Raw genomic sequence first — 27,840 nt, forward strand, 5'->3', positions numbered from 1 at the left:
TTACCCAGGTGACCAATACGGGAACAGGGTGTGTTAATGTTTTGCTAAGATGTGTAAATAAGTAAGTCATTGCTGAGAAAAGATATAACAAAAAAAAAACGTTTATAAGGAACTGAGCTTCAAAGACACGAACAGGAATCTAGCAGTGTGACTGTAGCAGGTATTTGGAGAAGGTGACATTGCTGGTCTTGATGTGCATATGGAGAGGAATACCATTTGCTACTGACTAAGCAGTTGAATAACATAGCCTTTAATTTGAACAGTTCTAAAATGTTCGAGGTCTTTTGGAGTAATATTCAGCATAAACGGTTAGTTAGGGGGAGAGTAACATCATTTGAGTCTTACTGCATAATCATCAGTATTTTTAAGGGGATTTATCAGTTTAACTCGCATACTAATTAGTTTTGGATATTGATTTTGTCCTGTGATATTAATGAAATGTTTATAGAGTGATATAATGATTGTGCAACATGATTTTGAGCAGTGAGTGATATTAAAGCAACAATACTGAAGATTGTTATGAACATTAGGGAAAGCATGGGGTTATTATAAAATAGGTAATACACATGTAGAGAATCAAGAGAACCTTTTGCAAGCAGTCAAACTTTGTTTTGATATGCAATAGCACATTGAAGGACTGTGGGTCCACCACCCAGCCCACCATAGCGAGGTATCATCAGGAGCAAAGTGATAGTGGCCTCACTTGCATGCATTCAATCTCCAGCTGTCACATATGATGCACCATCCACCATCCGCAACCAAGCCCCACATACTGCTTAACTCTTTATCACCACTGCTTCATCTACAGCATATCAAACATTGGTACATTGTATATATGTCCTAGTTGCTAGGGGATGTTAGAGGAGGTTTTTCATTGTTTTTTTTTAGTTTTACAAGTGTTTCACCAGTAAAGAATCATTTTTACTGTACTTGTCTATTTCTCTATGGGAATGGTTAAAATTGGTATTAGAGAATAATTAGATTTTTACTGAATGATTATTGAATATATATACTGGCTTGGAAAAATATTCCATATTTACGTTCTTGAAATTAAATGCAGTTTCTTATTTCGCACGTTTTTGGATATCAAATAGGCACTTTATGTATACATTTTTAAACATGATTTTTTTTTTCAGATGAATTGGCAAGAATGAGTAATCAATACATTGGTAAGATTATAGTGGCGCCAATGGTGAGGGTTTGTACCCTGCCATTCAGGTTATTGAAATTAAATGCAGGTTCTTATTTCGCACGTTTTTGGATATCAAATAGGCACTTTATGTATACATTTTTAAACATGATTTTTTTTTTCAGATGAATTGGCAAGAATGAGTAATCAATACATTGGTAAGATTATAGTGGCGCCAATGGTGAGGGTTTGTACCCTGCCATTCAGGTTATTAGCAGTTGATTATGGCACAGACCTAGTATACACAGAGGAGACTATTGACTTTAAGATGCTGCGATCTATCAAAAGGAATAATGGTAAGTGTAACAAAAGCTTGTGACTCTGAGTCATAGCTTTTATTTGATCATAATTTATACGTGAGATATATAGGTTTCAGTGCCTTCTGGTTACAGCTTATCTATTCCGTGGCCTTGCTTGACAGTTTTCTTGCTTCATTTTGAATCTGTATACATCCAGGTTTTACTTTTATTATCCTTACTAACAGCTGCTGAGGAATTCCATATTACATCTTGAATATAACCTGACATTGTGTATTCAAATCTATTATTTACCAGTGCTCATGTTCATAGATTCATGAAAATTTTTCATAATGTATCTTCCTATTAATTCCTTGGTTGAATGGAACTGTATGAAAATGTAAGAAGTGATATGTATTTAAAAGGTAAAGTCCAGCAGTTTAGCAAGTGGAATCTAGGGAGCTGGGCTTCTCTGCATGGTTGAGGGCTGAGAACCTCTGTTGTGTGAATGTTCACCATAAAGGGGCATATATCCTTGGATGAAAGCAGCATGCTTGCAGTGGCTTTGAGTAAGGCTGTTGATTTATGATGCACCCCATGGAGTTAGGGATGGAGTGTTAATGATAAAAAAAAAGGTATTTACAGTAGTTCTCTTGATTGTGTACATTTAATCTTTATTGTTTACCTTGAAATCTGTGAAAAAGAAGGGTATTCAAGTCAGAAAGCAGAAGATATGTTACATCTTTGCCAGTATAATTTTCCCTTGAAAGAGTAATGGGTTGCATTCTGACAAAACTTACATGATCCAATCATTGTAATTTTAAAAGCTTTTAATTTAGTAATTGCAATGATTTAGAGATTTTTTGAATGATTTTATCAAGATTCTTTTGTCAATGTGTCCAAAATTCGTATTATTAAAAGATTTGTTTGTTAGTGATAAGGTGTCTATAATGACGTACAATTCATGATAAGGTCTATTATTTTTTATTTTCAGTGTAAGAATTGAAACGATTTTTTTTGTTTCAGAAATATTAGGAACAACAGATTTCATTGACAAGTCAGATGGAACAGTGTTCTTTCGTACATGTGAAAAAGAGCGAACAAAAGTGATATTCCAAGTTGGAACCAGTGATGCAGAGAGAGCTCTCAAAGTTGGAAAGATGGTGTAAGATTTCAAGGGTTTAGCTTTATGAATTTATGTGTACCTGTCTGTTTATTTCTCCGTCTGTTTATCTTTCTCCCTCTCTTTCAGTAGCATGTAAATGAACCCAAAAATATTATCATGTGAGAAGAAAAGATTATGGTACATTGCTGGTAGATCAGTATAAATTGATATTTAGGATTGTATAAGAGACTAAGAAGACACTGATGATGTGTTGCTACATCAGTGAAATGAGAATGCCACCACAAATGATAATGTAACTGAGAATAGCATAACGTTAACTCAGGTGAGCACAAAGAAAGCAAGAAAATTTAGCAGTGATATCAGTTAGAATTTTAGTCAGTTTCCTGAAGAAACCAAGAAAACATCATAGATGATGCTGAAATTCTGTTTCACACCTTAATGCTCATAGAGAATTTTTTTCTAGCTCTATGATTAATACATGTTTGTCTCCTTTTGTAGTGAGGTTTCTTTGCGGATCATTATATTTCTTTACAAACCAACTAGTCAAATTCAAGCATCACAGAATCACTTTTTCATATTGGGATTTGATAGTTTTTATATTCATGTTGTTGAGCATAAAGCTGATACCCAGGGTTGATGGCATATTAGCCTGTCTAACTCAAGTATACAAAGCAACATAACAGGAAAAGTTTCCTTAATATATTCAAGGGTATTTATCCCTGTGGTTTCCTTGTATGAATTTAGGTGGTCTGAATTCTTTTTCTCTAGTCAGAATACCCCTGTATAAAAGTTTTTCCATCTCAGAGAAGGGCTGTTCTCACTTCCTTCTACACCATCCTGTTTGTACCATCATTATCTTCAGTAAATTAATGCTCCATTGTATTAAAACATTTTGGAAGATTGTAAATGCAAGTTTTCCTTACCATTACTTTATTTATTATGTCCTGTTTCAGTGGACTATCCACAAGTATTATCTAAAATTTTAGGTTATCACTCAATAGGAGGACCTGCTTCTCTGTCTTCTCTCTTTTGTTTCTATCAAATATTCTTTAGAAATATGAAACTTAATTCTTTCTCTTGGGGAAGATACCTTTCAACCTTTGCAATATATGGTTTGATTACCTCATTGTTATTGTTAATTCTTGCCCTTTTTGTTTTACTATCAATCCATCTGTTTTGTATATTCTACTTATAGCTTTGTTGCCCCACTGATGGATATATACCAGACCTTTGCTTATTATGTGGTGTTTCTGATCACGTTTGGTGTGCCCATTTTTATCATTTCCCATCACATGTTTAGGGAAGTAAAAGGTATCAGAAAAAGTTCATATAAGAATTCTCTGCTTGTTCTAGTTTTAAATCCCAGGAAAAGTTAAGGAATTGGTTAAAGGAAATTTTGTAAGGTATTATTATTGCCAGTGTTAACTTATGATACTTTTAGTGAGGTTTACAAGACTGACATGTGTTTCAGTTTGCTGAAATCTTATTGATATCTAAAAGGGATGAAAATAGTGAAAAATGAGGACTTTTGAGATGGTGCACAACAAATGGGAAAGTGGAAGTAGCTCATACAGTTATGGATGAAATGTATAATGAAAGTTCCAGTGTTGGGGGATAGGTGTAATTTAAGAAGTCTGAGTATAATGTAGTGTTTGGAATAGATTTTACATTATTCTTTCCTTCTATTATTAAAGCAAAAGGTCCTGTGCAAATATTATATGTAAATGTATGTACATGTGATTACTGATTATTGCAAATATTCTGTGAACAGAGAACCACATGTAGCTGGCCTGGATGTTAACATGGGATGCCCCAAAGAGTTCAGCATCAAGGGTGGCATGGGAGCTGCTCTTCTGACTCAGCCAGAAAAGGTCTGTTATTTATTTTGTTTTCATTACTCACAGCTGTATATATGATTTTCTGTGATAAGAAAACTTACCTTTGATATTTTGTAATTTTTATTTAATTGGGTTTTTATAAGTTGTAATTTGGATTATCAACTGCCTACTTGATGGCTTTACAGGCAAGAATATTTAGCTAGTTTAGATATCTGACACATGTTTGTGAATGATGCCAAACCATGTCTGACTTACTGTGTGAATGATGCTAGTGGCTTGAACCTTAGTTTTATGGGTTACATATACCTTATGCTGCATTAGGTGCTGTCTTTTACCCATGCATTTTCAGTTTGAAAGCATCCATGATAAGGACTTGACTAGGCTGTGACAGGTACATTACATGGGGAAAAAATTGTCAAGTCTTTTTTGAAATCCAAGAGTCTTTCCACAGTGGTCCTTAATACTGTACTTCTTAGTAATTGCTTGAACAGACATAGGCTCCAGACTGTGTCTTTGCTCATGAGTTGATTACTACTTTCCAATTCTGAAATGTTGCACAGGTCAGAACTGAGAGAGGAAACATGTTCAGTATAAGAAAGAGAACAAGAATTAGATGGAGGAGGGGAGGGGAAATGAATTGAAGTGTGTAAAGTGGAATCTTGAGCATTGCCGCCTAGGGGTGAATAGGGTGAGAAGTAGGTTATTTACATAGGAAAGAGAATGTGCAATAGGAGAGAGTGCTGAAGAACACCATTGTTGAATAAGATAATAGGGAGAAGTTGCTTCATCAATGATTATTGCAATGGAATGGCTGTAGAGGAAGCTGTGCATTAGGGAACAAAGAGAAAAACCAAAGGAAGATAGTTTAGAAAGTAAAGGCTAATGTCACATCCTTTCATTTAAGATTGCTTATTGTAATGTTATTCTTGTTAAAGGTCTTTTGGGTTATCAGAAGCTCAAATTAAGGAGAGTAATAGATATAATCCTAACTTTAGCCAGACTGTTTCATAATGCTCATGCTATATCAGATTTTGTTTTTACTTTTACTTTTTTCTTTGTCTATCTATCTATCTACCTACCTTATCCCTGTTGCCTGTTCCCTCCTGAAGCTTCCTCAAGGGGGTGGCCACAGCAAAAGAGTATCCATAAATGGTGCACCCCAATGCCACTTTTAATCTTTTATGGTGCTTCACCCTTAACAGGCCATTGATAGAGGGGAACTCGAGCACAGTGTTTCCAGAGGCTACCTAATGTTCCAACCGACTACTTCTACCTAATGTTCCAGCCTGCTACTTTTAGCTAATGCTCCTGCCAAATGTTCCTACCTACTATTTCTACCTAATGTCTCTACTTAATTATCCTTCCTACTGCTTCCGTCAATTGCTCCTTCCATTTTGCCAAAAGGCAGGATCAGTGCATAGCACAGGCCACAGGAAAATCTAGTTACAAAGAACAAGTTGTGTGCGTTAAGTGTTGTCAAGTGTTATATGGGACAAGGAGAGATTATGTCTCTGTGGACAGAATGCCAGCAGTCCATTTGTGGGAGAGGCAGAAAGAAAATAAAGCTACCTTGGTCAGAAGAGTGCAACCTTACCACTGAAGTGCTGGCTCATAACACAGCCGTCACAAACCCTCCCCCACATTCCTGGGCAGTTAGTACCAGTAATATACCACCCTGGTCAGTGGTTGCCTTCCAAACTTAACTGTTTATTTTTATGCCCTTCTTTTTCTTCTTCTCCATGTTAAATGTTGGGACTACCATGCTTACTTTGGAGTGTCAAAGTATATCTGAATTTCTCTTGTGCTCTCTTTGTTATTGGTTGTGATGATATTAGTGGAATAGACTCATTAAGGTGATATATGTTTTACATCCTAGGAGGGCTTACAATAATATTAGATATATCTTGAAGTACCTTCCTATTGAGAGACTAACATTATGGTTCCCAAAAGTTTATAAAGAAAGTGCTATTTCTTGCTGGATGTTTATGTAACGAATCAACTACATATTTATGAATATGCATTATTTTTCAGGTTAAGTCAATACTGAACACTCTAGTTCAAGGCCTTAGCATCCCAGTGACATGCAAGATCCGACTTCTAAATTCTTTAGAAGATACGATAGAATTTTGTAAGATGGTAGAGAAATGCGGAGTTGCAGCCATTGCTATTCATGGTCGCACCAAGGAGGAAAGACCTAACCATCCCAACCATAATGACATGATTAGAGCTATATCTAGTGTTCTTACCATCCCAGTTATTGCAAAGTGAGTTGTATAGTTTTTTCTGAATATGATTTATTTTGGTTTTATTGTCATAAGAGTAAAGTTTTATTTTATCCTTATGTATGGCTTTTTTCTAATAGGCAAGAAATGGGAGAAATGACATAAAAGTAGTTTATACAGAAACAAAGAAAATACAATGTCTGAAAAGTAATTTTTATCTACATGTAAATTTATATTGTTTGTGGTTAACTGAGAGAAGATAATTTGTATGTGAAGGAAGAGGATGTGGGCGAGAAATGCCTAGGGAGATTCTATCATTGATAAGAAAATAGGCAGTATATCAGATGTCAGCCTCTGCTTAGATGAAATACTTAGATAGAATTGAGGTTGCCCAGGGGATAAAGGAACTTTAAATGGCATGTGAAGAAATTTTAGAAGAGCTCTCTCTCTGGAGTATTCAAAGATATTAAGAAAATTTTTGCTGATATTTTCAAAAAACAGTCACAGTTGGTGAGTGTAGAAAGGTCTACAGCAGAATGGTCAATGCTGGACCCATGCTGCATTTTTGAAATTATGTTGTTCTTGGAGAAAGAAAAATTGATTTTACAACCAGGTTTGATGACCGCAGAGATGATAGAGGTCTGGGCTGTTGATTTTTGTTTGATGAAGCAAAAGGGTCCCTTTTTATTTTAAAGTAAATGGATTGTATATTAACAAAATTTTATGAAGGAATAGAGTCTGTAGTTAGGTATCACCGCACCTACTCAGCATGACATCAAAGGCCTGGTTAGGTTGCTGAGCTTTCTGATCACTGAGTCCAGTAAGTAAGCTTCAGCTGATTAAGTAACATTTTTGAACTTTCATTACATCATGTTGTATCTTTTTCCTTGTCACCTTTTTTTCACTATTTTTGGATTCTCTCATCTTCTCATATAACTTCATGAAGTTATGTTTCACACTTTCATTTCAGATTTTCAGATTTTATCTTTCATAGTTTTTAATTTAATATTTTGTCATATATCATTCACAATGAGGGCTAAGTAGCTTAGAAGATGACTCCTGTGTGTATTTGTGAACATTGTCTTTTGTTTAAAGTCTGTATTGACAACATCAATGTGGGCCACAATTTATGTCTTCTTTCACCATTGTCCTTTTTTTCCCTGGGACCAGGGAATGGGGCATTACATGAGAACAGAGTGAGATGGGGAGATAGTGGATTATTAATCAGTCATGGTAGAACATAATGGAAATTGCCACAGTTTTTGTGACCATTATATCTGACCAGATGTAAGTACTTGTCTACATTACAGTTGCTTGATACTGTTAATGTATATATTTGAGAGGAACTTTCACTGTTATAAGCTGTTGAAAATATATGAGGGCATAGATTATTCTGTTGTCATAGGAACATGTTTGATTTATCCAATTATGACTCATCCTCATCCATTAATGTGGAAAACCCTGTTTTATTGGTTTTTGTGTTTGTAATTTAGATTTGTGATGTGTTGGCCTGCATAGAATAGATTGTGTAGGGAGATAGACCTATACTGGATTGCTTTAGGCTTGTGCAATTCAGTCCAGTGGTTTCAGAGGAACAAATCTGGAAAAAAATGATCTAACTTGAATCAGTCTGACTTCCTTCCTGAATGTAGAAACCAGTCTCACAAATTGAGACCAATTTTTAAACCCCAGCAAGTAAACTATTAAAACAAAGCATGCACTCAACTTTGCTTCCATTCAGTTGCTGTAAATATTTAAAACCTCTTGAATAATACAAGAATGTTAATTTCTGTGATTTCATTTGTCTTTGATTTTTTTAATTGTTAAAAAGATATTCTAACAGGACATTTAGAATGAGAATACATTTTTGTTTGCAGTGGTGGTTCAAAGGAAATAATGTGCTATGAAGACATTGAGAAGTTTCGACAAGAGACTGGAGCATCAAGTGTGATGATTGCACGAGCTGCCATGTGGAATTGTTCAATCGTAAGACCTGAAGGTGTACTCCCTCTTGATACTGTGGTTAGTTTTGCCTCCTTCAAAAGTCTGTATGACATTAATTTTATTTTTCAAAAGAGTGTTGGCCATATTCATTTTATAATTTCACTGGATGTTGGATGGCATTTGCAAAATATTCTTAAGTATTTTTTTTTCTTTTTTCATACTATTCGCCATTTCCCGCGATAGCGAGGTAGCGTTAAGAACAGAGGACTGGGCCTTTGAGGGAATATCCTCACCTGGCCCTCTTCTCTGTTCCTTCTTTTGGAAAATTAAAAAAAAACGAGAGGGGAGGATTTCTAGCCCCCCCTCCCTTCCCTTTTAGTCGCCTTCTACGACACGCAGGGAATACGTGGGAAGTATTCTTTCTCCCTTATCCCCAGGGATAAGTATGTCAGTGTAAATTTCAACTTAGAATACAAAAAAACTAAACCAAATATCTGCAAAACAGTTTTGCACTTAGGTAACAGTATGATACAGTAAATTATTGCTTTTTCCACATTTAGAATTGTCTATTATCCCTGGGGATAGGGGAGAAAGAATACTTCCCACGTATTCCCTGCGTGTCGTAGAAGGCGACTAAAAGGGAAGGGAGCGGGGGGCTGGAAATCCTCCCCTCTCATTTTTTTTTTTTTTTTTTTTCCCAAAAGAAGGAACAGAGAAGGGGGCCAGGTGAGGATATTTCCTCAAAGGCCCAGTCCTCTGTTCTTAACGCTACCTCGCTAATGTGGGAAATGGCGAATAGTATGAAAGAAAAGAAAGAAAGAATTGTCTACATACATTTCATGTATAATCTTCATGCGATCTTGTGTTGCACAGTAGCAGCAGTGTTCAAAATTTTTTAAACAAGTCTATACATGGAGATGTGGCTGTCATTAGTGAAGATCTCATTAATTCACAGGGAAAATAAAGAATCTCTAAAGACGATTTAAGAGTTTGGTATAAAATGGTGATGTAAAAGAGTGAAATTAGGGGACAGTACTGTACAGGGAAAGAGAAACAACTGACAACAAGGAAATATAATGTAGAAATTTTTAAAGGTTTGTGTGGAGTTTGAATATCTGTGCTATATCCCAAATGGATTACAGTGAAAATGGAGCTTATAAAAAGACCCATTAGAGGGATAAAGAATTTTTTTCCACTTTAGTGCTTAAATGATTGACTGAGCCTTATCGTGGATCAGTTTCTCTTTTGCTGTTGATGATTAGTTTCCAGTCATTTCTTACATGGTTCAAGACTTTTTGGAAATTCTGCTGTGACCATTTCCCATGAGACTAAAATAAAAGGACCTTAGAATTCATGCATGAATATGTTTATAATACATGTTTCCTGATTGCTTGACTCGTACCCTTTAGATTGGCAGCACATGCTAGGTAGAGAGGCTGTGCTTTTCATTTCACTATGATTATTACCTTAGTGACAAGTCTCATAGATTCATTAGCTGAGAAGAAAGATCGTGGTGTGATCATCCATCAGTCTTTAAAATTGATGAATCAAGGTGCAGCTGCTACTAAGAGAGCTAACCAAGTCCTGGGTATGATCAGAAGGGCCTTTGTCTACAAAGAGAAAGATGTCATGCTACAGTTGCATAAGTCCTTGGTGAGATCTCACTTAGACTATTGTATACAAGCTTGCAGGCCACACCTTCAAAAAGATGTTGATGACATTGAGAGGGTGCAGAGGAGAAGTAAAATGATACATGATTTCAGAACCATGGAGTAATATCAGAGGCTCAAAAGGCTGAATGTGACAACACTGGAGACTAATCATCTTTTAGCTGACCTTGTAGAAGCAGTTAAAATTCTAGAGGGTCATGTAAGAGTTGACCCAGAAATTTTCTTCTAGGATAGAAACTATTTCAAGAGGACACACACACAAATTGTTCAAACATCATGCATCAAAGGATGTTAGGAAATACTGTTTTTTCATAAACATCTATTGACTACTGGAGGGACCTTTTCCATGCAGTAGTATTAGCTGATTGTATAAATCTTCAAAGGTCACCTTGACGAGTACCTAAGACATAGAGAGGGGGTTTACATGAGCCAGAGAACACCTGGGTTCCTGTTCTGGCGCCCTCAGCTTCAAGTTATCACCATGTCGTAGAAACTTGAAGACTGAAGTAAAGAAAGAAAATGAAGTAAGTAAATTATTAAACTTGTAAATATTCTACAAGGACAGTTTCTTTAATTTCCTATTACATACCAACCTATCCTCTTGGAGGACAACAAATAGTCTAGTAATTGGGCAATGGAAAGAATTATAACTATTTGGCAAGGAGAGAATTTCCTTCATATTAATAAGCTGTAAATACTGGAGGTACTTGTGCTGCAAAATATTTTATGCATTAAGGATGGTATATTACATCCCATCCATTCAACCAGGAGAATTGATAAACATGAATGGAACAACTATGACATTTAAAAGATTGCATGATGCATGATTGAAGTTATTCCACATGAAACCAGAATTGTTATTACTCATGCAGTGAGCATAGCAACAAAGAGAAAGAATATTATCTAGAAAGATGTGTAGTAAGCACTACTCATTAGTCATGCCTTTAGCAAAATCTTGTCGAAGGTAAATGTTACTTCCACTTCTGACACAAAGTCCTCATTATTCAGTTTTACTTGTCACATTCTTTTGTACCATTATGAATAAATTTTGTAATGTTTTATATTTAGTTATTTCTTTTATATTGAATTTCATTAGAGTAGCATTATTAGACTAGCACTATAAATCTTTTTCAGACAGAGGCATACTTGAAGTACAGTATAGCTTATGATAATCCTTTCACATACACTAAGTACGCAGTTCAGAACATGCTTCGAGACCTTCAGGATACTCCCAGAGGCAAGGCGTTCTTAGAAACACAGACTCTACAGGAAATAAGGTAAGCTTATTTGCAGATCTTTTTTTATGATTAATTGTTACTCATTAAATGGAGAAATCAGAGATCTGTCCAAAGTAAATTGAAAAGTCTTAAGTTTTAACTGAAATACAGGGGTAATATATTCCTTTAGCTGTATATTCTTCCTCTTCTACATTACCTTGGAACCATGCACTGATACATCTCATTCCAAAGATAAGTGATGTCTAACCATTCCACCTACTCCACACAGGAAGCAGATTTAGTATCTAAAATTTTTCATGTCTTGGAAACCCCACATTACTCAAATACTTGGGACTGCTTGTAAGTAACTTGAAGTCCTTTTCAGATGTTGAAGACTTTTATCCCATCTGAAAAGTTATTCCCATCATACTTGGGCAGAGTGTACTACTCTCACATCTGGGGAGGTGTTAGCAGTACAGTAAATACTTATAAGAATCAAGTGTAAAGCTTTTCAGCTTATCTACATTACAGGCTTATCTCTAAACTTGGCTCACATGCCATACATATTAAATGAGATTTTGCCTTCTATGTTTCCCTGCCCTTAATTTGACCACATGATACTCAACTAGCCACAGCATCATATATTTGTCAGTATGTTTGTTCATCCTTCCATCCAACTATCTTGTCAGTGTGGCCATTTAGATTTCTTTGTTTGTTTGGAATAACTTTAAGGTAACTTAAGGTATTTAGGCTCATGAGATGATTATTTATGTTTAGAATGACTAACTGGAGGCCATTTGGGTATACATACATGCAGGGAACAGATATTGCAAAGCAGCACTTGTGCTTATTTAAGAAAACACATTTTGAGAGAGCTTACAGGCATATGATTGTTATAATTTTAGAGTGTATAGCATAATATATCCTCAAAAGTTGTTTATTGTATCTAATTCTTTTACTTTCAGTACTATTTGGGGTTTGGATGAGTACTTCAGGACACAGTTAGAAAAGCAGAATGAAGCTCGTGGATGTCTGAAATTTGAGGAAAAGAATGGGAAAACAGCAATGCCACCAAGTGCTGACCACGTAAAGACCTTGAAGCGAGAAGAAAATGGCCAGAAAATCGTTGAGATGCCTATACAATTTATACGTGGAAATTTCAATAATGCAGATCTTCCCAAAATGCTTTTGAATGTAAATATTAGTTGCTCTTCCTTTTCATTTTCTTTGAGTGTAGTAGATTTTCTGCCTAATTTGACTAAAAGATATACGCTTTGCATTGCAAAGCATGGATTTACTTTACAAAATGAATTCTGTTGAAGGATTAAAAAGGTTGGTAAATGTTGATAGGATTTACTCAGATTCTGTGAATCTAGATGGTGTACAGTCACCAGTATTTGTGTTACAAGTGCGTTGTGAGACTGCTAAAATGTGCCTTTCACAAGATCCAACAACTATACTTTTTGTGTGATCCCACTATTTTATCTTCTTTTAACTGAAGGTAATGCATGCATCTTATGTTTATGATAAGCATGTATTTGCTTCTTTTTAGCAGTTATGCAATGTAATTGTGCAATATGCTTAGCAAGAAGAAATATTAACATTTGTTCTTCTATATATAGTCTTTAAGTTCCCTTGAATATTTTCCAACAATTATTTAAAATTCTTGGAAATCACCTTTTGAATAGTCATTAGAACTAATGATATGTGTTACATTTGTAGAGGGCAGTGTCACTCCAGTTATTTTTATCTGATGCACATCTATCATCCATTTGAGGTCCCAGTGCCCAAAAGCCTTCTCAAATCAATCACTCCATATCCTTTTTACTTTTCCCCTCCATTTTGCTACCTCTTGTTCCACATAGATCCTCTGTCAATCTCTTTTCACTTGTCCTTTTCATGTGCCTGAACATTTTAGCACTCCCTGTTCAACTCTTAGTTAGACTTTCTTACTACCACACTTTTCTGACCATTATTTTCGCAAAATCAACTCACTTCGTGCCATATGCTGTCCTCAGGCATTTCATTTCCATCACATCCACCCTCCCCTTCCTTTCCTTTGTATTCAAGGCCCAAGACTTGCATCCATTCAACATGTTTAGGACTTTTGTACTTGCAGATATACCCATCTTTGCCATTTTAGACACTGACATCTCCTGTACATTCCTTAAAATTCCAAGAACTTTAGCATCCCTCTTCCACTGACTTACTTAGGTTCCATCTGCAGCAATTTCCACTCTCAGGTACTTATAGCACTCCATTTCCTCCAGGCCCTCCCCATTTACACTCATACTTAAACCATTCTGTCTCATGCTCTAGCTGCTTCTCATTACTTTATATTAGTTCATATTAATGCTCATTCTTGCAAGAATTGATATGAGTTAAGGCAAAAATTACGGGGAATAAATGTCCATAACATAGTTAGCAGGATATGCAGTGGGATAGTGACTGATCACGTTAAAAGGATTAGTGAATTCCTTTCGTGAAGAATAATGTTGGTTTAGGTAGGAAAGTGGGTCTGTAGATCAGATTTTACTTAGACATGTAATAGAGAACGTTACAGGGAAATTGTGTACTGTACTGTATACACTTTAGGAAGTTTTGACTCTCTGGTGTGCATAGTAAGACTTCAGAATGCATTATCTCTGAAACTAATTGAGAACTCTCTCTCCATCTCTCATTTGTCCATTTTGTCCTATGTCCAGTTTGTTAAAGTAAAATGTAAACTTTGACACTTACTAAAGCACCTCTCACTCTTGAACCTTACATTGAATTAATTTCTCTAATAAGACTATAGTCTCCAGCAAGCCACTTGTATATACAAGTTGCCTTCATTGCATCTAATGTAATAATCCTTATTCCCATAAGTTCCATGCTAATTATACTCAACTCAGATTCTGAAACCTTAATATAAATCTGTTGGCAAACTATAGCAAAATCATTAATTGTTTTATCAATAACATTTAACTCAGAGTATAAGAAAAATTATCTACTTTTCAGACATACATATTCCGCAACCAAGTGTCAGGTCCTCACTATAGTCATGTTGTTCTGGACAAGTTCTTCTCAGCTTCAGTAGTTGTGGATGGCATAAAATATGCTTCAACACTTAGGTTAGTATATGTGATTAAAGTTGTGGTTCATATGAAAACATTTTCATCAATGATTTCTCTGCAGTTTACTTTTATAATAAATAAATATCAGCTTCAATGATTTTTTCCAGATATGTAAACTATTATCATGAGTTCTGATAATTTCATTTCACGTGCAGTAAAGCTTTATATTTTCAACCACTTCTCTTGGCTCTTAGTTGATAAATATTAAATGATTCCCTCTTTCATGGAATGTTTTGCATGTGGAATTAATTAAAAAAGGGGGTGACTGTGTTGTGGATTGGTTGGTAAGGATATTCAGTGTATGTATGGACCAAGGTGAAGTGCCTGAGGATTGGCAGAATGTATGCATAGTGCCATTGTACAAAGGCAAAGGGGATAAAGGCGAGCGTTCAAACTACAGAGGCATAAGTTTGGTGAGTATTCCTGGGAAATTCTAGGGAGGGTATTGAGGGTACAAAGCATCATATTGGGGAAAAGCAGTTTGGTTTCAGAAGTGGTAGAGGATGTGTGGATCAATTGTTTGCTTTGGAGAATGTATGTGGGAAATAATTAGAAAAACAGATGGATTTGTATGTAGCATATATGGACCTGAAGAAAGAATATGATAAGGTTGATAGAGATATTTTGTGGAAGGTTTTAAGAGTATATGGTGTAAGGTAAGTTGCAGGAAGCAGTGAAAAGTTTTTACCTAGGATGTAAAGCATGTGTACGAGTAGGAAGAGAGGAGAGTGATTAGTTCCCAATGAATGTCAGTCTGCAGCAGGGGTGTGTGATATCCCCATGGTTGTTTAATTTGTTTATGGATGGGGTGGTTAGGGAGGTAAATGCAAGAGCTTTGGGGAGAGGGGTGAGTATGCAGTCTTTTATGGATGAGAGGGCCTGGGAAGTGACTCAGTTATTGTTTGCTTTTACCAAGGATGTAAAGCACGTGTACAAGTAGGAAGAGAGGAGAGTGATTAGTTCGCAGTGAATGTCAGTCTGTAGCAGGGGTGTGTGATATCCCCATGGTTGTTTAATTTGTTTATGGATGGGGTGGTTAGGGAGGTAAATGCAAGAGTTTTGGAGAGAGGGGTGAGTATGCAGTCTTTTATGGTTGAGAGGGCCTGGGAAATGACTCAGTTGTTGTTTGCTGATGATACAGCTCTAGTGGCTGATTCAGACTGCAGGAGTTGGTGACTGAGTTTGGAAAAGTGTGGGAAAGGAGAAAGTTGAGAGTAAATGTGAGTAAGAGCAAGATTATTAGGTTCAGTAGGGTTAACTGGGAGGTAAGTTTGATTGGAGAAAAATTGGAGGAAGTGAAGTGTTTAAGATATCTGGGAGTGGACTTTGCAGCAGATGGAACCATGGAGGCAGAAGTTAGTCACAGGGTGGGGGAGGGGGCAAAGGTTCTGGTAGCAATGAAAAATGTGAGGAAGGAGAGAATATTATCTTGGAGAGCAAAAATGGGTATATTTGAAGGACTGGTAGTTCCAACAATGTTATATGGTTGCAAGGCATGGGCTATTGTTAGGGTTGTACAGAGGAGGGTGGATGTGTTGGAAATGAAATGTTTGAGGACAATATGTGGTGTGAGGTGGTTTGATCGAGAAAGTAATGTAAGGGTAAGAGAGATGTGAGGAAATAAAAAGAGTATGGTTGAGAGAGCAGAAGAGGGTGTGTTGAAATGGTTTGGACTTATGGAGAGAATGAGTGAGGAAAGATTGACATGGAGAATATATATGTCAGACGTGGAGGGAACAAGAAGTGGGAGACCAGATTGGAGATGGAAGGATGGAGTGAAAAAGATTTTGAGCAATCTGGGCCTGAACATGCAGGAGGATGAGAGGTGTGCAAGGAATAGAGTGCATTGGAACAATGTGGTATACCAGGGTCGACTTAGCATTAAGAATATATAAGGCCACATTTGTTTACAATCAGTCAGTAGCTATCATGTGTAATGCACCGAAACCACAACTCCCTATTCACATCCAGGCCCCACAGACCTTTCCATGGTTTACCCCAGATGTTTCGTTTAGTCCATTGACAAGATATCAACCCCAGTATACCACATCATTCCAATTCACTCTATTCCGTGCACACCTTTCACCCTCCTGCATTTTCAGGCCCCGATTGCTCAAAACCTTTTTCACTCCATCCTTCCATCTGACACCTGTTCCCTTTGGGAGCTCCCTCAAGGGGTTGGCCATAGCAAAAGAGTCCATAACTATTGAACTCTAGTGCCTCTTAACCTTAGTACCTCACCCTTTTCAGGCCACTGGCAGAGGGCAACTCTAACACAGTGTTTTCAGAGGCTCTTCCGTATGTTCCTACCAACTACTTCTACCTAATGTATCTACTTGATATTCCTGCATAATGTTCCAACCTGTTACCTTTACCTAATGCTCCAAGCTAATGCTCCTATCTACTACTTCTACCAAATGTGTCCACTTAGTGCTCTTGTTTAAGTTTCTATTTAATGCTCCTAACCATTTGCCAAAAGGCAGGGCTAGCACATATTGCTCCTTAGAAAAATTGAGAGTTACGAAAAATGAGTGGTGTGAGTTAAGTATGGATGTGTTATGTGTGACGAGGAGAGACAGTATGTTTGTGGACAGAATGCCAGTAATCCACATGTGGATGAGGCAGAAAGAAAAAAAGACAGCTACCTAGATCAAGGAAGTGCAACTTGGCAACTACTGAAGTGCTGGCACACAATGCAGCTGTCACTAATCCTCCCAGTACCCAGGCAGGTAGTACTGGCAAAACACCTCCCAAGTTGGTAGGTGTCTACCGACTGCTACCTAATTTTAATACAATAATATTTGCAGATAAGGTCATAACTACTTGTTGAATATTCTGCATGTTTTAAATGTTGAATATCAAAGTGCAGTACAATACAATTAATTATAGCTTCTCAGAAGAGCAGAATCACAGAATCAAAGTTAAGGACTAAGAATTATTTAGGTTTGTAAGTAACATAATAGATGAACTTATCTTGCAGGGAAAAAAGCAAACGATACTCAGAGCAAGGAGCAGCAGCTGTTTGTCTTCATGCTTTGGGAGTTGTTGATAAAACTTATGGCTTTGTACCTGCTGATGGTGCAAGAAAATACCTACAAGTAATAAATAAGATTAATAATGAAAGTGAACAGTCTTCCAAGAGAGAGAGTTTAGAAAATGAAGATCCTGAACCTAATTGTGAGAAGGTTAAACACAGCAAGAAGAGAAAATTAGAATCCAGCATCTTTCAGCGAACACATGGAGTAAAGCATAAAGAAATTGAAAAGGGTAATGATTCTTCAAAAGCAATAGGAAATGGTATTGTCAGTGGATTATCTTGATGAAAGTTTGAATTGATTTATTAGTATTAAGTAAAGAAATTTTATATGGTTGACATTATTCAGGGAATATCTTATGTATATATATATATTTCTTTTCTTTCGTCCCATTCGCCATTTCCAGCGATAGCGAGGTAGCGTTAAGAACAGAGGACTGGGCCTTTAAGGGAATATCCTCACCTGGCCCCCTTCTCTGCTCCTTCTTTTGGAAAAAAAAAAACCAAGAGGGGAGGATTTGCATCAGCCCCCCCCCCCCCCCCCCCCCCCCCCCCCCCCAACACGCAGAGAATACGTGGGAAGTATTCTTTCTCCCCTATCCCAGGGATAATATATATGTGCGGAGGAGGATGGATGTGCTGGAAATGAGATGTTTGAAGACAATATGTGGTGTGAGGTGGTTTGATCGAGTAAGTAATAATAGGGTAAGAGAGATGTGTGGTAATAAAAAGAGTGTGGTTGAGAGAGCAGAAGAGGATGTTTTGAAATGGTTTGGTCACATGGAGAGATTGACCAAGAGGATATATGTGTCAGAGGTGGAGGGAACAAGAAGTGGGAGACCAAAGTGGAGTGAAAAAGATTTTGAGTGATTGGGGCCTGAACATGCAGGAGGGTGAAAGGTGTGCAAGGAATAGAATGAATTGGAACGATGTGGTATATCGGGGTCGACGTGCTGTCAGTGGATTGAACCAGGGCATGTGAAGCGTCTTGGTTAAACCATGGAAAGTTGTGTGGGGCCTGGATGTGGAAAGGGAGCTGTGGTTTCAGTGCATTATTACATGACAGCTAGAGACTGAGTGTGAACAAATGTGGCCTTTGTTTTCTTTTCCTAGTGCTACCTTGCACACTTGAGGGGGGAGGGTTTTTTTTTATTTCATGTGTGGCAGGGTGGCGATGGGAATGAATAAAGGCAGACAGTATGAATTATGTACATGTGTATATATGTATATGTCTGTGTGTGTATATATATATGTATATGTTGAGATGTATAGGTATGTATATTTGCGTGTGTGGATGTGTATGTATATACATGTGTATGTGGGTGGGTTGGGCTATTCTTTCGTCTGTTTCCTTGCACTACCTCACTAATGCGGGAGACAGCAAAAAAGCAAAATAAAATAAAATGAAATAAATAAATTTATAAATATATACATGTGTATGTGGGTGGGTTGGGCCATTTTTCATTCTGTTTCCTTGCACTACCTTGCTAACATTGGAGACAGTGACAAAGTATAATACAATAATAAAATATATATATATATATATATATATATATATATATATATATATATATATATATATATATATATATATATATATACATATATATATATATATATTAGGTACAGTAGGGGTGAGGGTCAAGTCAATTGGGAGGTGAGTTTGAATGGAGAAAAACTGGAGGAAGTGAAGTGTTTTAGATATCTGGGAGTGGATCTGTCAGCGGATGGAACCATGGAAGCGGAAGTGGATCATAGGGTGGGGGAGGGGGCGAAAATTTTGGGAGCCTTGAAAAATGTGTGGAAGTCGAGAACATTATCTTGGAAAGCAAAAATGGGTATGTTTGAGGGAATAGTGGTTCCAACAATGTTGTATGGTTGCGAGGCGTGGGCTATGGATAGAGATGTGCGCAGGAGGATGGATGTGCTGGAAATGAGATGTTTGAGGACAATGTGTGGTGTGAGGTGGTTTGATCGAGTAAGTAACGTAAGGGTAAGAGAGATGTGTGGAAATAAAAAGAGCGTGGTTGAGAGAGCAGAAGAGGGTGTTTTGAAATGGTTTGGGCACATGGAGAGAATGAGTGAGGAGAGATTGACCAAGAGGATATATGTGTCGGAGGTGGAGGGAACGAGGAGAAGAGGGAGACCAAATTGGAGGTGGAAAGATGGAGTGAAAAAGATTTTGTGTGATCGGGGCCTGAACATGCAGGAGGGTGAAAGGAGGGCAAGAAATAGAGTGAATTGGAGTCATGTGGTATACAGGGGTTGACGTGCTGTCAGTGGATTGAAGCAAGGCATGTGAAGCGTCTGGGGTAAACCATGGAAAGCTGTGTAGGTATGTATATTTGCGTGTGTGGACGTGTGTATGTACATGTGTATGGGGGGGGGGGGGGGTTGGGCCACTTCTTTCGTCTGTTTCCTTGCGCTACCTCGCAAACGCGGGAGACAGCGACAAAGTATAAAAAAAAAAAAAAAAAAAATATACATATATATATATACATATATATATATTCATATTTATTTTTTTATTCATACTATTCGCCATTTCCCGCAATAGCGAGGTAGCGTTAAGAACAGAGGACTGGGCCTTTGAGGGAATATCCTCACCTGGCCCCCTTCTCTGTTCCTTCTTTTGGAGAATTAAAAAAAACCCAGAAAAGTGTTAAGATTACATCACCCAACGTAAGGCATGTTGTATATAAAAAGTGACAGTAGCCAATCAGTCTCTCCAAGTGATGCCCCTACCTAGTTGTTGATATATGTCTGGACAAAGTAGCTGTTTCTTATCTTAGATGTTTTTAGTTATTACTATGGAAATATATGAAAGTTATTTTCATACATCTTATTATACTTTGATTGCAAAAGGGATAATTGAAGTTTAAAAGAATAATTAAAAGATCCTCATAATGTTTTTAGGCAAATATATACTTTAACCATAGAAATGGGTACTGCAAGCCTCCACCTGCTAAGGGTTATACCATTAGTGAAAAGTCTTCATTTCCCAGTAATTGAAAGTAGCACAACCTTGGGCTGAAGGGGGTTTTAGAATAGTCTTGGATGACAACAGAACTTTCATAGAAACTGGTCCTGGAGTTCTTTTCTATTTATTTGTTCACCATTTCCTGCATTAGCAAGGTAGTGCCAGGAACAGGCAAAGAAAGGCCTCATTCATTCCCATCCTTTGTTTAGCTGTCATGTGTAAATGCATTGAAACCATAGCCTTCATCTACACCCAGACCCCATAGATCTTCATATATATACCCTAGGTTAGTCCTTTGACAACCTATTGACCCCTTTTGTGCCACAATTACTCCAGTTTACTCTATCCAATGCACACCTTTCTCCCTTCTGTATGTTCAGGTCCCAAGCATTCAAAAAAAATGTTCACTCCGTTGTTCCCCCTTCTCTTTGTTGTTTCCTCACACGCACATATTATCTTTGTCATCCTCTCTTAACTAATTCTACCCATATGTTCAAACCATTTTAGCACACTCTGTTCAGCTCTCGCAACCACACACTTCTTATTGCCACTCCTGTCTCACAAACTTTTTTTTTTTTTACTAAATCAGACCACCTCAAACATTTTTAGACATTTAATTTCCAACACACCCACCCTCCTCCTCCACACATCCTCATCTATAGTCCATGACTTGCATCCATACATCTTTAGGACTATCCTACCTTCAGACATCCATTTTTGCACTGTCTTTTCACACATTCTTCAGCGCTCCTACAACTTTTGTCCCCTTTATTCCTGGGATGATTATGAATAATATAAATCATAGAGATGTTCATAAATTGCATTATACTGACACAGTACACACGAGTATGATTTATATGTTTTTGGTAAGAAGGAATACAACAGGTTGCGTGCTTATGTTCAGCCTAGGAGAGGGTTGGAAGGGGATTTGTCACTTCATATGTTGGTAATATATAAGATAGCCCTCTGTTGTACATGGGATAGGACTAGATATATAGATGAAAATGTAAGAAGGATGAGAGTAGAAAAGTCACTGATGAAGCTCACCTTCCAGCAAAAGTTAGTTGGAAGGCTGAGAACATTTGAAACAGCAAAAAATTATGTCAAGATTATGTGGAGGCAGTTTAAGACTGCATAATTGGAAGCTGTTGGGGAGGTGTGTGATACAGCGTATACAGGTTCTGGAAAGAGAGGTATGGTGGAATGAAGCCTTGATAAAGTTGGTGGAAAGGAATAAAAGTGGGAGGAAAAAGCTGAATCTGTCATAAAAGACTGCAGAAAGTGAAGTCTTTTACAAAAATGTTAAAAAGGGTGGTATATATAAACAGGGAAAATAAACAAGGTTCTTAGAAGAAAACATTTTGAAATTTGGTGAACCTAAAACCTCTAAGAAGACTGAATCATGTTGCCACATGGCTAAATAAGGAAAGGAAGTTTGTTGATTGAGAAAATAGGTATATTGTATACTTATAATTTTAAAAGATTTAGCTATTGCAGGTGATAAAGTCAACGGGAGAAGATTTGTGGAATTACCATGAGACGTGTATCAGGTGAAGGCAAGTATGACTATAGGTTGAAACATTAAAACGTGGCTATAGTCAGTGTAATTTATTTTGGCTAACATGATCTTTAAATGCTGTAACTGATCAATATGCACAAGAATACTGTTGGGATCACTGAAAGCCTTTGAATCATTGAAGAATATAAAAATATTATTTCCTTTTCTGTGAGATTTCACTCATTCATCAACTGCACTGTTGCCATGGCCACATCCTGCATTACATCAGGTTTTAACAAGTCTTTAATCTGAAAAGATAGTAAAAAATAATATATTACATTCCTCTCTTTATTAACATCTAGCTTGCCTTCTTCTGGATAAGGTAAGGCAATAAAAGTGAGTGATAATACAACTTTATTGTTGTACAATTTATGTTCTCATCTGTCAACTAACAAGTAGAATAATCAGTTCAGCTCTGTACCTCATCAAAAATGGATATATTCTTTTCACCTTATCTCTTACAAAAATTTGGCATTCTGTATTCCTGATCTTCTCTTACAGTTATGCTAACCACCACTCTTGATTAGAATAAAACCTATAAGCTGCTTACCTCAAATTCTTGCTCAGTGGATAGGTCAAAGGCAGTCATCACACTCGTTGGGGAAATCATGATGGAATGGTGTGCTAGAAGTTTAATACAGTTACGTAAACGTCCAATTGTCTTGCGAATGTCTACTGGCACCTAGAGCAAAAATATTTCAAAAATACAAAGTGGACATAGTAATTAAATAGTTCATCAGAGAGTAGTAGGAGATTCACTAATTCTGAGTAGAGACCTATGCAATTTATATACTTTAGTACAGTAACCAATACCACCTAAGGAATTGTTGTGTAATACATTGTAAGGTTTGTGGCTAAGTTTTCAATTTACAAATTGTGCCAGAGGTGAGACAACAGAGAAGATAAATATGTCAACCAGTGGAGTTTTATTTTCCTGGTATAAAAGTTTATATAAGTTTTAATTATTATTATTATTATTATTTTGCTTTGTCACTAAAGTGGGAGACAGCGACAAAGCAAAATAATAATAATAATAATGTTTTAATTATCTATCTCTGATGCCTGTTCCCCCTCACGAATTCCCTCAGGGGGTAGTCACAGCAAAATAGTCTCCATAACTGGTGAACTCTAGTGCTGCTTTTTAGCTTTTAGTGCCTCACCATTAACAGGCTACTGGCAGAGGGCAACTCTAATGCAGCACTTTCAGAGGTCCCTACCTAATGTTCCTACCAGCTAGTGCAACCTAATTTTCCAACCTGTTAATTTTACCTAATGCTCCCACCTAATATTTTTATCTACTACTTCTACCTAATGTTCCTACATATGACTTCTATCTATTCCTCTTAACATTCTGCCAAAAGGCAAGACTAGTGCATAGCACTCACTGCAAGAAAAATATAGATGTACGAAGGGAAGGGATACTTCATAAATGTATGAAAGTGAAAAATGGAGAAGAAAGAAATTATACAGAGATATACAATCATTTCATCAAGTGGGAACACTGAAGTGATATAAATCTTACAAGAGCAAGCCCAGTGAAATATACAATGTGATTCCCACTATTTTCATTTTTCTCCTTCACATGTTCACTCACGTGATTCCCATCTAATTTCATTTTTCTCCTTTATATGTTCACTCTTTCCTTCTCTTTTTGGGTTGTCTTTCTTGTAAAAGGTATTCTCATTTTTGGCATTTCTGTAAATGTGTATATTTACTTTTGTATTCACATCTGCCTCACTCAGCAAGGACCAGCAGGTGGAAAGTACTCATGATACTCTTAAAGTTTGTGGAGCTACATACCAAGGGACCTTGATGACAAAAGACAGTTTAAATAAGTCATATACAGAGATGTACCTCTTCAAAGTTGACTGTATAAGTTGAGGACTGTTCTTGGGGTACTGTTGGGGTTATGTAAACATAGCCATTTGCCCCAAACACAACTCTTGCACCACACGGAAGGTCATGCATTCTCTGTTTATCTTGAACAATTAGTGATGGTGACACAGCCAGGAGAGTTCCCTGGGACAGCTGCCAAAAACAAGAACCTTAAGACTGAGCAACAAAAACTGATTTATATAACTATTTCAGATAATGTTAATGTGATCAAGAGTTCAAATACTTAAAATTTTTCAGCACAGGAAAATACACATCTTCTTATCAGATATCTAGTAATATTACAATGGAAGGACCTTTAATCATATATTTCATCACAAAACAGTTACATGTTAAAACTTTATATAAGATAAATGAACAGAAAAGCAGAATTAAATCTACAGCAGAAGAATTAGCTTTTTGATGTATCTTGCACGATTTACTATATAACACAATACATAAAACTAACTATATCCAACACGTTATAGACAGAGAAATGAGGTTTCTAACTAAAACTCTGACCCCTTTTACTTGTTCTCAAACACATGCTGAAATAAAGAGAACAATATCGTAAGATCCGTTCAAATTCTTGTGTACTATATCAATTAATAACAATAATGCTATTTTCTCCTGTTTAAGTTAAATATGTAACAAAAAATTAGTGCACAAACCTTTCCAAACTTATTGGATCTTGCAGCAAGTCTCAACAAGCCATCATCAGTTATCTTTTGAACCTCCACACAGACCAAATCACCTTCTCGTAACAGTCCTCGCATTCCACGTTCATCCTCCAAATTGCTGCGGCGCTAAAATAAAAGAGTTCCTGTTAAATGCTTTGCTCTGAATACATCAATATCTGATCTCACAATACAAATTTAAATTCACAGCTGAACAAAGACTTAGTGCTGAACCAATTTTAACAAGAGAACTAACTGAAAGCCTCTCCCTTCCCCTGAAGAAACAAACATTAAAGTATCAGAAAACACAATACTTAGTTAAAAATCTGTATATCTCTGGATTAATTTATCACGATCACTTTTACCAAAGTCATCCCAAACATGATGATCATTAAACTCCTCAAATGCTTGTTGAGCAATTATGAAAAGTAAAGCAGTGGTGATGGGGGAAGGATGTCATTAAGGCAGGCAATCAATGCTTTCATATATAACAGCCAGCCACTTGGCATTTTAAGTTTACTTTAGTATGAACTTTCTAATAGCACTCCCAACAACAGACATATTCACTTTTTCATATTTACCTGTACATCATTTTTATTTCATTTACTTTCCTCATTAAGTTGACTGATCAAGTGAGGCTAACACACTCATTCAAACATCCACCTTCAAATATAAAATATCTCCAATGCATACACGCAAAAATTATTCGTATCCCATCCTTATCCAAAATACCTTTAGGTCTAAATAGTGATGCAGCTAATCCACAAACTGGTATTCTGAAATCAACTTAGTGGCAGTGTGCTATTGAAAAATTAAGAAGTACTTTTATTTATGTGCTACCTTAATTACACTGAATAAAATGAGCATATGTGGGAGAGAAGCAAAATGCTGAAAGCACTTAATCCATAACATATATATTGGAGAAGAGTTGAAGATAACAAATAGATACACTGTGGCATGGTATCCAGGAAAACTGCACGCACCATATATCAAAAATATTACAAGATCTTAGTGTAACTATTTTTTTTTAATTTGATTTGGACCTAGTCAACAAATTCTTCCTCCAAAACAATGATCAATGGGCCCTCTTTTATCATACTGACAGTAGAGTCTGAAACCTAATAGTCATACTTAAGCAATAATAATAAAGGTCCCAGAAATAAAAGTATAAGCTCTGAGGCACAACCTGAGACCCAGATTAACTAAATATTTAGAAAACACTTGATCTGAATACAACCAATACAAATGTAAATGAGAAGCAGCAAACTGGAATGTATGATATATCCCTAATTTTCTTATCCCTCCAGGGGAACAAGTTGGTTACAAATACTAGTAACAGACAAAACAGGGAAGAGAGATAAATGGATATCTACCAATTCCAATATAAGCAAAGAAATAAGGTCTGAAAGCTGCATGCTATCCAGGTAAAATGACAGTAAAGAAGGATAATAAATTATGTATTTTGTTATTTTTTCCATATGAAACTATTTTACCTGCTCTCCTCCTGGCAACTGAATATTCACTAGTCGTAATTCAGCATCCAATCTTGAATTTACATCAACTTTCCATCTGTTATTCTGAACTTGAGTGATGCGTCCAACTACTGTGTCACCAACTGCTCCTGTTCAAAGAAGTTGTGATTTAATTCACATCTGAATCTAACATATCTAATAACATTAATAATTCAGCTGTGTATCATGCGGACTCGTCAACAACCAAATTGTCAAGGGTCATAATACTGAAATAACATGACGAATAATGGTTTTTGTAAAGTGAACAGAGTGAGTACAAAACAACACTAGTGCTTCATGAAATAAAAAGTCAGATTCACCTACTCTAATGAAAAACAAGGGATATTTTTCTTTTTATTTTGAAGGCTTGAGTCGCTCAAAAGTTCTCATCAGGGTCAGATGTCAATTGAAAAAAAAAAATGTAAAAATAGAGGAAAAATAATCTAAGCATTTACAAGATGGACACAAAGCTGTTTAGAAAGACATTTGAAGGACTGATGATTCTAAACAGCAGAGAGGATGGGAAGCATTGAGACTATCAGAAAAGGTTTCTTGATCCATACAGGTAAAAGGGCCTGCTGAAGTCCCTCAAAATTTGTTCAAGGAGTGACATCCCCTTGAAATTGTTCAAAAATTTATTTAGAATGTGTTTAGTGCCTATGGAAGTAAAAGAAAGCACGTTATGCTTACATTTAAAAGAAAGACATTAACAAATTGATCTGAAATACAGACCAGTATATGAAATGTGCTACCTCTAAAATGCTGGAAAAAGTCACCTGAAAGCAAATGAATTATCATTTCATAGTCAAACCCTACCTTGATATACTTGCCGCAATGGAGTTACTGTTATCAGACGATTGACTCTTGTCACATAGCCTGCAACTGATGCTACCTGAACTCCTTCTTCCATGTAAGTTCCATGACCTCTGTAAAAAAAAAAAAAGTTCAAATCAACATAATATATGCGTACTCGCTATATTACTGAAATAAAGGACACTCCCACTTATTCAGCATAGTCAGGGCCAAGGACGTGCCATAAAGAGGATTGCTTAGATATTCGGAATACCAAATCACAGCCTGCCATAACGTTTGAAACAATATTAACTGAACTAACCATATGGCTGACATACTGTATTACCATCAACAACTGTATTACATGAATAATAATAAAAGATAGTATTCTAAACCATTACTGTTTTATACAGATCTTATTGATATCGAGTTATTAAAGTTGCTGTAAATTTTTATGGTAATTCAGTTGTGGAAATGATGGTAATAAACATTCTTTCATTATTTAAGGGAAATTAGAATATAAGCACTGTTTCTCCAAACCTTTTCTGACCCGTTATCACCTAACCAAATGTATCCTAACATTACCTACTTTTAAATCAATCAACTCTACGTTTAACCAAATAACTACTGTCACATTCAATATTACTCACAAACTACCATTCTCAAATCCATGCTCCCAACCATTATTGTAATCTCTAAATATTGTTTCAGCAAACTCGAAAAAAAACAGTAAGACACTATTAGCAAAACTGATAAATACAGATAATAAAATGGAAATACCGAAAAATCAACTAGTCAGCAATGCACTGTCTGACCTACTGGTGTCGACTAGTCAGCAACAGAACGTCCACATGGTAG

At 36.5% G+C, this 27,840-nt stretch overlaps 2 protein-coding genes across 4 annotated transcripts in view; one reads left to right on the top strand and one right to left on the bottom strand.

Moving 5' to 3' along the window:
• Positions 1–23,045, top strand: Dus2 (Dihydrouridine synthase 2). 3 transcript variants are annotated; one of them, XM_071689790.1, is made up of 11 exons: positions 1–160; positions 1,137–1,169; positions 1,315–1,485; positions 2,452–2,590; positions 4,323–4,422; positions 6,421–6,653; positions 8,489–8,633; positions 11,360–11,502; positions 12,408–12,636; positions 14,443–14,555; positions 17,539–23,045. In XM_071689790.1, the coding sequence occupies exons 2-11, from the start codon at positions 1,151–1,153 to the stop codon at positions 17,876–17,878; spliced, it is 1,632 nt and encodes a 543-aa protein (XP_071545891.1). In that variant the 5' UTR covers positions 1–160; positions 1,137–1,150; the 3' UTR covers positions 17,879–23,045. The 3 variants fall into 3 exon arrangements, with proteins under 3 accessions (XP_071545891.1, XP_071545907.1, XP_071545899.1); XM_071689798.1 differs by having other exon boundaries at positions 39–61; XM_071689806.1 differs by lacking the exon at positions 1,137–1,169 and having other exon boundaries at positions 25–28.
• Positions 22,168–27,840, bottom strand: part of Rrp4 (exosome complex component Rrp4) — a 5,960-nt gene continuing 287 nt past the window's right edge. Inside the window, exons 2-7 of the mRNA XM_071689818.1 lie at positions 27,007–27,116; positions 26,173–26,300; positions 24,674–24,808; positions 23,985–24,158; positions 22,681–22,812; positions 22,168–22,378 (exon numbers count right to left, since the gene is read on the bottom strand). Coding sequence (XP_071545919.1) covers positions 22,307–22,378; positions 22,681–22,812; positions 23,985–24,158; positions 24,674–24,808; positions 26,173–26,300; positions 27,007–27,116 — 751 coding nt within the window. The 3' untranslated portion in view covers positions 22,168–22,306. The remainder of the gene's footprint in view (positions 22,379–22,680; positions 22,813–23,984; positions 24,159–24,673; positions 24,809–26,172; positions 26,301–27,006; positions 27,117–27,840) is intronic.

Source organism: Panulirus ornatus, chromosome 3, assembly GCF_036320965.1.
Source record: "Panulirus ornatus isolate Po-2019 chromosome 3, ASM3632096v1, whole genome shotgun sequence".
Taxonomy (NCBI): domain Eukaryota; kingdom Metazoa; phylum Arthropoda; class Malacostraca; order Decapoda; family Palinuridae; genus Panulirus; species Panulirus ornatus.

Bases quoted from the DNA above. Each gene is read 5' to 3' on its own strand.
- Dus2 (XM_071689790.1), top strand. The intron at 4,423-6,420 runs GTCTGTTATTTA...ATTATTTTTCAG, and splicing joins TTCTGACTCAGCCAGAAAAG to GTTAAGTCAATACTGAACAC. The intron at 12,637-14,442 runs GTAAATATTAGT...TCTACTTTTCAG, and splicing joins TTCCCAAAATGCTTTTGAAT to ACATACATATTCCGCAACCA.